General features: G+C 37.4%; 1 protein-coding gene across 1 annotated transcript in view; it reads left to right on the forward strand.

Annotated features, from left to right (window-relative positions):
- Positions 1–2,205: 2,205 nt before the first annotated feature.
- Positions 2,206–12,614, forward strand: part of tnmd (tenomodulin) — a 42,944-nt gene continuing 32,535 nt past the window's right edge. Inside the window, exons 1-2 of the mRNA XM_048176649.1 lie at positions 2,206–2,352; positions 6,445–6,585. Of these exons, the coding sequence (XP_048032606.1) occupies positions 2,305–2,352; positions 6,445–6,585 (189 nt within the window). The 5' untranslated portion in view covers positions 2,206–2,304. The remainder of the gene's footprint in view (positions 2,353–6,444; positions 6,586–12,614) is intronic.

Raw genomic sequence — 12,614 nt, forward strand, 5'->3', positions numbered from 1 at the left:
CAAGTTAAAACCATAATCGCACCCTCTCAATATTCAAAGTGCAAATAAGACCAACTTTTTCTTTGATACAGAGCTAAGAGATGGTTACAACTACACTGCCCAGCATAAAATAGCTTTCATTTTGAGAGATATTTGCATTCATCAGGGAGCCGCTTTCAAAATATGGGGTATTGAAATCGCGCGCACGCGCGCGTTTACTTTCACTTTCAGCGATCGCGCGTAGGCCTACTCTTTAAATATGGAGCGGCGACGACCGTTATCCAACTTAATTAAATGTTTTTTATTAAAACACAAAGCAAAAGGACAGTGGAGGCGTAATGTAAATGTAGCAGTGGCATATTCTTTCCTAATCATCCTAACACTCTGTCATGGCAACATCAAGAGACTACTTTTCGCCTCGATGAGAAATCTCGTCACACTTTAGTCTTGCGAGATCTCGTGACACGAGATCTCATCACACCCCTACTGTTAAATTTACAGTTTTTGAAAGTGGAAAATAATGTCATTGTATAATTTACAATGGAAAACCTGCAAATTAACATATCCCTGCATGACACTTCACATTTTATGTATTTTTGGTGAAGTAACTGTTTCTTCTTAGTTTTTTTCTAATCAGTTGTACATTAGGGTTTTATTTTACATGTAATGTTGTTAAATTAATTTTTATTGCATTTTTAAAATTTCATGTGTTACCATGATGGTGTTTAGTGTTTGTGTGAATGACACTGTGTACACCTTCTATATATTAGTATTCATCATGCGACTCTCATCACTGCTGTGTTTGGTGGTTGTCAGTGTATTACAAAGGTACAAAACAGATATTAGTACTTCAATAGGTAAATTAACATTACATCAGTTAATTAAATATGTTTTTTTACCGTAAATTTAACAGATTTTTTTTTTTTTAGTGTGTAAAATACCACAGTGGTGGTTATACACAACTTCTTGATTTCATCTGTACTGGTTGAATTTTTCACATTGTTTTCTTTGGCCTTCCTAATGTCATTCCAGGTCTCCCTGTGCTCTGAAGTGTTGTTTATGTTTTATTTTTATGGCTCAGAAAGCCTCCCTCTGCTGTCTCGAGGTGCTGCTGAGTTGGAATGGCTGTCCATGAGAGTTCCACTCTTCTGTTGAAACAGATTTACAAAATGAAAATGCCAGTGCAATTGTAAAGATTTAGTCAAGCTGGTCACAAAGAGCATGGCTGACAAACTCGGCACCAAAATATTAACCTAAAACTTTCTCACCATTTTATTCATAGAGCACTGCACCTTATTTCAGTATTTCCTATAATTTCCAGCAAGCTTTCACATTCATCTTTGTGAGATGGCCTTGTAAAATATTCAAGTAAAAGAAATTTTAAGTAGGCTACTTATCATGAAGTCAGGGTCAAATTTCGGCAACAGTGTTGGGTCAGACTTGAAATAATATAGGCACCTCAAATATCTGCTCACATCTTGAGGTCAACTGTGATTTCTGTAAAGGAAGGGCTTGCTTTGTAACTTGAGAGAATATTGCTCCTGGTGAAGGCAAGTGGTCATTTTTATGTTCTCTTCAAAATGATTTAGGTTGCCTTTGCTGTTGAGAAGTGTTTTAATAGAAGCTATATCAAAGCTTTTATCCATTATCCACAGGCTTTGAAGATACAGCTCAATAAAAGAACCACTCATACTGAGATACTGCGTAAAGTCCCCCCACACTGATTATTTTAGTCAAAAGTATGATCAACTTCATGCTTTTGATACTTGTGCTTACATTTGATACAGCAAGTACACTTTTTTAGAATGAATTATTAAATACGGTTTCAATTTCAAAATGTGGGCTTACAAAGTCAGGGTTAGGTAAAATCAAGGAAAGCAGAGTGCAATATTTTGCTGAGCTTAACTCTGTTTTTCTACTCTTTGTCAACCTGAAACCTTCTTAGGCATTTCCAGATGTGACTGTGTTGCCTACTAATGATGGCCAAGTAGGTAAAGCTAAATAACAGACTATATATAGACTTTAATGTGTTGCCTGACTAAATGTTGTGACGCTAAAAAAGAAAAGTGGAATGTCCTGAGAGACCAATAATGCTAACAGTAGCTCACATTAGCGTAATCTCCATTCATAGATGAATTTCAGGACATCTGCTTTGACTAACCACAGTAGTTAAAGATATTCCGTCCCATCTGAAAGAGGAACCCTCCCTCTTGAACAGGCTCCCAAATTACCAATGGAAAAGTTTGAGTTTTTGGATTCCAGTAAGAGGGACTTCTGGGTGGAAGAAGGTTTCCAGAGGAGATTATCTTTGCTCCAGCTACAGTTATGGAGAATAACCCCTACTTCAGCAGTCAACAAGTCCTTTGCAAAGATGTGAGTATTACATATGCATTTATGTTATGTAAATATAGATTTTTTTTTCTTTAAATTGTAGAAAATCAAAAACCTCAAAGAAAAAAGTCTCAAAATCAATATTATATATATATATATATATATATATATATATATTATACAAACCAAAGTTTATTCAGACACCTTGAACATTTCATTCATTAATACAGTTTATTCACTATAGTTAACTAAAAAATGGTAATAAAATATGACAAGTTCTCAGAGTTAAACTATGTCTTAAAAGATTAATCTTAATTATGTCAGATAACACATGGTCAGGTCAAAGTGTCTGAATAATTTTTGGTTCCAAATTTTTATACATTTTACTGGTAGTCCACTGTATGAAGAATTTTTGGGTATAATATGTCACAGTTTCCCTTATTTTGCTATCCTCACTTACATAAATGAACTACAGTGTCCTGCACCCACTAGTAAAAATATATCAAAAATATCAAAAATGTCTGAATAATTTTTGGTTTGACTGTATGTATGTATGTATGTGTATATATATACATGTATGTATGTATGTGTATATATATATATATATATATATATATATATATATATATATATATATATATATATATATATATATATATATATATATATATATATATATATATACACATATATACATATATGTGTGTAATTTATTTAAAGGTTTAGTAAAGAGGATTTGAGTGGGAGATCTCAAATTAGTTTTAATTTGTGTTAAATTGCTCTTTTCAAAGGTTGCGATGTGTGAATGTCAGGTGGGGTAAAATGTTAATTATTTCTGACTGCAAGACTTTTTGAGTGTTTAGTGTTCCGTTTTGTTTTCTTGCACTCAGTGCCTTTTCTTCAGCTGAGTGGCACGCTGTATGGCTAGACATTTACTACTGTGCAAATTATTACGCATGATTTATAATTAAGCAATCAAGATAATTTTCTCAGCATTGTATATGCAATTATATGTCTGCTTTGCTGAAAATCAAGTGGGTGGATTTATTTTAGAAAATAATGTAACAACACAATTATTAATATACCCTTTTGGACTAGCATAAAGTCAGTGATGATAAATACAGATTTGATTTACACAACAGTATGCAATTTCTTTTAAGAAGAAAGATCTTCACCGCTATCAATGATGTGAAATAACAGACATTAGAGGGGGATTCTGCTCAGTTTATCCTTTCAGATGAAAATTGTTTTTTGTACAACCATCTACAGTGTCTGTTTTCCTTCCTTCTCTCTTGTTCTCTCTCCTTCCACATTTCCTCTCTCATCTCTCGGTCTCTTTTTTCTCGATCCCTCCCTCCCGCTCTACCTCTCTCTATTTCTCCTCCTCGCCCTTCCTCACTCTCTCTCATCAGCAGGGGGCCCTCGGCTCCCTTCTTCACCGTAGACTCAGACTCAATCCCGCTACAGCAGAATTGCCTCGCTGATTCTTAACCTTAAACCGGTTTAATACTGTTTTGCTGGCAGCCGTCGGTATATTTTCATAGCCATTTATATTCCGAGCAGATGGAACGTTGTCCTCCAGTCAAGTTTCCACTGCTTATGCAACCTCTGGATTTCAGCACTATCTCTATTCATATTTTTGCTTCATGCAAGGGGAAATTCTTTAGAGGAATTGTAGGCTTCTCTAATTGTTTGTCCTCCTGTTTCCTGTCACGTGTAGCGAGAGGGCTTATGCCTTGATTTTTTTAACAGTGTGCTCATGGCAAACTTAATGTGAAACTGTCTAGTTCAGTGCATTTCTATTTGTGCATACTTTTCAAGAATATATATATATATATATATATATATATATATATATATATATATATATATATATATATATATATATATATATATATATATATATATATATATATATATACATTATGACCACTGACAGGTGAAGTGAATAACACTGATTATCTCTTCATCACAGCACCTGTTAGTGAGTAGGATATATTAGACAGCAAGAGAACATTTTGTCCTCAAAGTAGATGTGTTAGAAACAAGAAAAACGGGCAAGCGTAAGGATTTGAGCAAGTTTTTCAAGGGCCAAATTGTGATGGCTAGATGAATGGGTCAGAGCATCTCCAAAACTGCAGCAGAACTGGACCACGGAGCAATGGAAGAAGGTGGCCTGGTCTGATCAATCACGTTTTCTTTTACATCAAGTGGATGGCCGTGTATTTTCGCTTACATGGGGAACACATGGCACCAGAATGCACAATGGGTAGAAGGCAAGCCGGCAGAGGCAGTGTGATGCTTTGGGCAATGTTCTGCTGGGAAACCTTGGGTCCGGCCATCCATGTGGATGGTACTTTGACACGTACCACCTACCTGAGCATTGTTACAGACCATGTACACCATTTCATGGAAACGGTATTCCCTGGTGGCTGTGGTCTCTTTCAGCAGGATAATGCACCCTGCCACAAAGTAAAAATGGTTCAGGGATGGTTTGAAGAGCACAACAATGAGTTTGAGGTGTTGACTTGCCCTCCAAATTCCCCAGATCTCAATCCAATCGAGCATCTGTGGGATGTGCTGAACAAACAAGTCCGATCCATGGAGGCCCCACCACGCAACGTACAGGACTTGACGGATCTGCTGCCAACATCTTGGTGCCAGATACCACAGCACACCTTCAGGGGTCTAGTGAATACCATGCCTCGACGGCTCAGGGTTGTTTTGGCAGCAAAAGGGGGACCAACACAATATTAGGAAGGTGGTCATAATGTTATGCCTGATCAGTGTTTTTATATATATATATATATATATATATATATATATATATATATATATATATATATATATATATATATATATATATATATATATATAGTTCAACAAAATGATCCTTAATGACATGGTCTGATTCCTGTCTCAAACTGTGAGATAAAGTACAATCATAGTAGTCACCACCAAGGGCGGCATTAGGGGTGGGCTTTTGGGACTTCAGCCTCGAATGATTTTTATCATCTTGTCACAATTTTTGTCACAAATAAAATTATTCAAAGCTGCAGGCTGCTCTATAAATCAGACATGGTCTTGCAAGCTACATTTTGGCTGTTTTGCATAAAGTCTGCCGCATTTTGTTATTTATTCTGTCACAAAGTCAAAGAAATGATGACGGTGCTTTCCAATCTACAGACAACAACAATGTAATCAGAGAAAACTGCGTTGACTTTGGTCCAGCCAGATATCTTGGCAAAGTAGAGAATATTTTAGAGACGTAACTCTACATGTACTATACCATACATACAGTATACAGTGTTTTGTTTTGTTTTTTTGCCAAATTTGTAAGATGTGCAGTTTTGGAAATACACTTTTATTAAAACATAATGCAGTGAACCTCACAGACTTACTGTAGGCTAATAATACATTAACCGTATTTTTATATTAGAAATGCAAATAATAATAGCCTGCTAATTTGTAAACAACACTTGCCGACTCGACACAAAAATGCTAATTAAGATCAGATCATATGCTGGAAGGGAAGAAAACTATTGCATTTTAAAGTACATTACATACAGTGTTACATGTGAAACATTTCAACATTATTATTATTATTATTATAAAGTGCATTATTTAATAAAGAAGAAAGAAACCATACACACTGATAGAGGTCTGGTATAGGCCAAACGCTCTGAATATCCATTGAGCCTAGAACCGCACATGGTCACCAATGCTATTTCTGTTCTGCAAGCTTCTGTTTCGGCAAGAGACGTTTGCTAATTGAAGCTTGTTCCTCCATATTTCATAATTCTGATTGGCCATGTCCTGAGAGATAGTGGAGCACACCACTGTGAATAGTAAGCTTTTAGACTCTCCCTCCTGGAACTCAGCCGGAACAAAAGCCTTTCTTTATTAATTTGCGGCCATAAGCTTAGGGAATTTAATCGAACAGACGAACTTTTAATTTGGGACAATTTTAATAAATGTGACCTTTTGTTCTGATCCCGGAAGAATTCAAATTGCCCGTGTGATTATTTCTTTCTCAGCTGAGCACTGTGGTGGAATACAATCAATGTGTGAATCCTTTACATGGAATCGCCTCATATAAAACCACAGAAGTACAATAATGTGAATGTTTTATAGGTTGAGCTGGGGAAAGAGAAGGAAAGAAAGGCCAGGTATCGTGCTTACCAGTGTGCCGCCATCATTCTGAGTGTTGTGTTCCTGATACTGGCCCTCTGTATCTTCAGTCTGAGATTTATATGGAGCCCAAACCCTGGGAAGGTAAGAGAAATCCAAATCTATTGTGCAGACTAAGAGATACTACTGAGAATGGTGCATGGCTGTGGATTAATTAGGAAATGATTAGAATAACAATCATGGAATGGAAATGAAAGACATAGAAACATCTGCACACACTGTTTAGTATTCTTGGAACCGACTGAATCCAATCTAGATTTCCTTGGCATAAACAATAACATCACAGAGTTGGAGAAAATGCCAGAACGAATAGATAAATACATAGTGTGTTTTACATAATAAGACTGCTATAATAATCGGAACTGCAAAACATAGATATTATGCATTATAATTCCCCAATTCTTGTTGATACCCAGAAATGGACAGCAAGTAAATAATTGCCAATACCGGAGTGTCAACAGACACGCAAACCTTGCGCTTCGGTATACTACGTTATGCATTAATTCTCCCAGAGGATGTAACTCGTTTAACAGCCAATGATTTTAACACATTTGCTGAAGCTCCAGTCTAATTTCTGCATCAGATATTTCACGCTCCTGCTTGAGAGAAGTCATCACTTTGAGCAGCAGAAGTAGTGAAGATTCTCACAGGGCATGTAATGGGCTTAATGACACTGGAAGTCTGGGCTGTGGAGATCGAGAGCGAGTGCTCACACTCTCAAACTGCTGCAGTCGGCTAACTAAAGGCCCATGTAGTCGCTGATATCCAGCAACGAGCAATATAATGGTGCTTTAAAACACAATGATAGGCCTAACTGTTAGGGGGTCTCTTCTCAACAGCAGTCAGGGGGAAATATTAGGCAAGTGTGTGTGTGTGTGTACACATTTTACGCACACAGTATGCCTCAAGTGCTGACATCAACAACGAAACCTGAATGTGCAACTATTGCAGCTCCAGGCATCACAATTCTGCAGCTTAGATATGAATATTTCAAACCAACACTGCATATTTCATAAGCCCCGCCTCCCCTTATTTAGACTTGAAATATGAAATGTTTCTCGCTTTCTTTATTTTGCTAGGTAAGGCATCATCAATTATTCCCATGCTCTTAAAAGGTACAGCTCCTGACAAACTAATTAGAAGTCAATACATCAATAGAGCACAAGACTATCTTTGCCAATCCCTCCATGTGGCAGCGGGGAGAGGCAAAGCGGTCTCCTGTGTTTAGCTTTGCATAAACTGTTGTGGAAAGGTAATTTGCTCTCCATATTGTATTTCATTATGACATGGTAACCACTTGGGAACTTCTTTTAATTACTTACAAACATATGTTGTTACAGAAGCCCGGGGAAGATAAAGAGTTAGCCATCATTCTCTACTCCACTATGTGTTTAAGTAAGGTGTGTGTGCATCTAACTGTGAGACTGCATGTTGTCCAATGGCACCATAATGTTTTTCATGTCCTAATTATTGTTCTCCTGGGTCCTGTGGGATTAGACGCCTGTCATATTAGCTAATATAACCGAATGTAAAGCACATGCCTTTAAAATGACACACACATAGTAGCACTGCTGCAGTTTATCCAAAAAACATCTGCTGCAGTAAACTGATGTCATCTATTTTTCTGACCTTTCTGAATGCCTGTTGTCTCTTAGGGAACCGTGGTTGACAGAAACGTGCAGCACCCAAGCAGCGTCCTTTCAGGCTACCTTATCAGGCCCGAACCACCGGCGTCTGTCATATTGACCGTGGTGTCGGAGAACACCTCGAATAGATCACACGAACAGCGGCGTGGAGAGGCTGTGAAATTGCCTTCGCCGCACACGTCTGTCAGGCTCACGAGACGCCCCCCATTATTCAAGCTGAAATTACTTCGCTCACCTTGTTGCTATGTTGTGTTTGCAAGGCAGCCTCGCAAAATGTGCCCCCAACCACCTCTTAAGGACTTCTGTGTCCTGATGTGTATCTTAATGAACACAGTTGCACCTGCTCTCCAGTAATAGTGGCAGGTGCCGGGCAAAGAACGGTCCCCCCGAGTAGGTTTGTTTACTGGCCATGTCCAGCAGCCTTTTTTTTTTTCTTGGACTGTTGTGTTGGTCGCAGAACCTGATTTCACAAAGTGCAACATGTTCCTGGATCATCATCATTGCTGATATTGAAACAACATTCCAATCAACCAATCAGATTTGAGTGACAAATTTATGGTTTATGTCAAGTTTAGGTTTACAACCAGGCTTAGGTGCTTCTGCATCAGTGTTATTCATCTATCATTTCTCTCTGATTTTAGGGATAACTTATGGCTAGGAGTAGGTTTAGGGGTAGGGATAGGACTAAATTTTCAGACAAGAATGTTGTTCCAGGATCAACAAAATATGTTGACCCAGGAATACGTCTAATTTGACAAAATCAGGACGTGCATGTTGGTACTCTCAAAGAAAAATGGATAGACTCCAGGAAGGCATGATGGCAGCACTGTCTGCTTTCTGAAAGCAGTCCTAAAATAGCCCAAATCTTTGCGTGGTCCCTCTCTCAGGTCTTCGGATCTTGTGGGAGAATAATTACAGTAATGAAGCGGACTGGCCAATCTGTGCAGTTACCTTTGGAAGCACCTCCAGACGGGTAGTGCTTTTGGGTTTGCAATTTTCTTTTATTTCACTCATCAGACTCATTTATTCACTTATGAGCTTGAGTTTTTACTGGGCTTTGCAATTGTCTCTGAGCTCCACCTGGCTGAAACAAACTGTTCCCTTGTAAAGGAGAGGTAGGGGAACATGACACATCCGCTTGACCCAGTCTGGGGCTCTCAGGTGGATTGTGAATGCCTGTAGAAATGTTTTATAAGTTTTCAGGTGCATCCCAGGATTCCTGTGAATTATTATGAACAGAAATGAGAGCCTGTGCAAAGGTAATAAGTCTGTAGCTATTCGTGATTTGCAAGGTTTCTGACATGTAATATCAGGAACAATGCCCTCATAGACAAAGACAAGCAAGAATAGACAAAATTCAAATTCATAAAGCTGAACAGTTGAAAAAAAAAAAAATCCTATTAGCATAACTATTAATTCATAAACAAAAGTCCATGTAATGGATTCTGTCAAAAGCCTCACTTCAAACAATAAACATGGTTGTGTGCCAATTACAGTTGAATTGAGGTAGAAAACGGGATGCGGAATTGTAATTTGAATTTAAATGCAAGTATTCAAATTCAAGAAAATTGTCATTTTAACTAAAATAGCAAGAACAACAACAACAAAAAATGAATGTTTAGCTTTACAAGCCTTTCAGAGAGAGAGAGAGAGAGAGAGAGACTTCCTTTCCCAGAATGTTTTTCCTTGAATTTATCTGAAATACAATGCATTACATTACTATTATATAATTCAAATTTAGCTTTAAAGGGGACCTATTATGCCCCTAAGTCCCAGAATGTCTTGGAAGTTTCAGCTCAAAATACCCCACAGATAATTTATTATAGCTCGTCAAATTTGCCGCTATTTTGGGTGCGAACAAAAACACACAATTTTTGTGAGTGTCCCTTTAAATGCAAATGAGCTGCTGCTTCTGGCCCACTTTCCAAAAGAGGGCGAAGCTTTAACAGCTCACGCTTCAGTTGCTCAACAACAACAAAGCTGGAGAATCTCACGCAGCCAAAATTACAAGTGTCAGTAGGGTGTTCAGACTTACATTGTTCAAACTGGAGTCTGACACTGATTTAGAACTTTTAGAATGCAACTGGACATTTCTGAATGTAGTTTCTGTGTATTTGATTCAACTCATTGACTAGCATGTGCCGTCATGTTAATCTCTTGTGCAAAACCAGCGTTGAATTGACCCTCGTTTGTCAAGTAGTTTGGTGTAAAATAACATCACATTAGTAGTCTAAGCTGTTTTGTGGGTAAGTCATAAGTAACACCGATATTTTTCTGTCAAACACAACTTCTGTTTGTGCTAGCATAAAGTAACAGAGCGTATGGAGGCTAAAGGAAAGCACACGGAAAGTGGAGCTGCCTGAACTGAAGAAACACTTCAGCAATTGCATTACTTAAAAACACTTACATTTACATCTTTTTGTCTTTTGTCTAACATCTGCAGCTCTGCCTCGCTTGCAAAAACAAAATGGTGGCGCCGTAGGTCGAAATGTGCAGATTACAGGGCAGTAATATTATAATAAGATCCCCTTCCTATGTCACTATGGGAGCGAAAACTGAGCGGTTCGGTTTTTTTTTTTTTTTTTTTTCCCTCTACATGCTTGCAGAGAAAGGCTTACCAAAACAAAGTTACTGGGTAGCCCTTTTTCACATTTTCTGGGTTGCTAGATGCACCGGGGACCCGATTATAGCAATTAAACACAAGAAAAAGTCAGATTTTCATATTATGTCCCCATTAAATTTCAAGTGTACAAACAATTGCAATAATTATATGGGTCTATACGAATTCACATAATTTTATCACATGCATATAATTTACTGTGCATTTTCTTGTTTTTTATTATGATTCATAGCACTTTCACATCTCTGCTCCAAAGAGAGAAAAAAGGGGAAAAAACAATTATTACATGATGTCATGGTCATTCGTTGCTCTGGCAACAGCCAGACTGCCAGCAGTCCATAGCAAAGTCATATTAAAATCAGTAAAATCTAAGAAATATCAAACAGTACTTTAGATAGACAAATAAGAGATTCTTGGTCTTTGCAAGCAACACACATAAAATATTCTCCACTTCATTATGGGCATGTGCAACCCATTTCCCTTACCTTTCATTGCCTCTTCTTCTTCCCCATCAAGACCTCGTCCCCTGAAAATCATAGAACAGAACAGAGATCAGTTCTTTTTATCTTGCACAGTTTAGATTCTGATTGAGGTTTCACATCCTGTTTCGATTCTACACAGGGTGCCAAGAACTAGTCCTGCCACATAGCCCTCTCACAAGAGAAAGAGATTTCATCAGATTAACTTTCCTGAAACCGCTCTTAACACCACCCAGATCCATGGAATGTGCCTCATTATTTCAAATGGATTAAGGGTTAAATCTGTCAGTGAGTTAAATTCACAGTCATTGAGATGTGACCAGTAGTTAAGGCAAATTTCCAATTCTGATATTAGATCAGTTTCTGAATTATATCTATTTAACAAGCTTAAAAATGGACTCAGTCACCCATCAATGTGATGACATTACTGGACTGAACCAGTAGTTGTTTTGTTGCCCAAATGTGGCAGTTATCAAAGGTAGTTTCCCAGAATACCCCAGCAGATGTGCTTCTGTTAGTCATTCAGTGTTAACAGCCCTTTGGGGGGGGATCCTGCGTGATTCAGTAATAAAATATTAAACACAAAGATGATTGGCATCTCCTAGTGGGAGCTGAATGATTTCCAATGAGAGAGGCAATGCTTGCAAATTATTGACCTGCATACTGTTTGGGGGGCGGCGTGTTGTTAAGAGTTATGTCTTTCAAATTGTCAACATCGAAGTTATAGGATGAGGAAAATTTCAGAATGCTAGCAAATAATGGAATTTTCATGACCTGTTGAAAGCATGAAGCATTTACATGACACCCAGAAAAACAAAACGGACATCATCAAAGGGCATCAGATGAGCTCAGTGTGTAAATAAAACATCACATAGCTAGCTTTTTCACTTGACATAGCAGCAATCTCACCAACAGACACCTTGAAATTGATCAGTGCATAATTTATCTCTTCAACACTTGTTGTATTAGGCAATCTGCAACAGCTTTTTAAATGAAACAAAACAAGAAGTGACTGTCTATCACATAACAATGAACTACTTTCATTCTTGTTTAATGCTGAAAGAAACAGGAATATGTTCAGCAGAAGACAACTACACCAGCGATGTTTAACAAAAGAATTTTTGATTTCCTTAACAAATAATGATGACAAGATAAAAATGTGATGAAAATATATATTATAAATGTGTTCAATATTTTGTTATATTCATTCAACTAAAATGGTATCCAACATTTTAGTTAGAAATTAGAAGAAAGTGCAAAGTTAAGCCAAATATTCAAGCATTTATATATAAACTATTAATTCAAACAATCATCTTTTCATATTTTTTTCTTCAAAAAAATGTTAGTCCATTGCTAATAAGTTTTATT

The sequence above is a fragment of the Megalobrama amblycephala genome, linkage group LG23 (genome assembly GCF_018812025.1).
Source record: "Megalobrama amblycephala isolate DHTTF-2021 linkage group LG23, ASM1881202v1, whole genome shotgun sequence".
NCBI lineage: Eukaryota > Metazoa > Chordata > Actinopteri > Cypriniformes > Xenocyprididae > Megalobrama > Megalobrama amblycephala.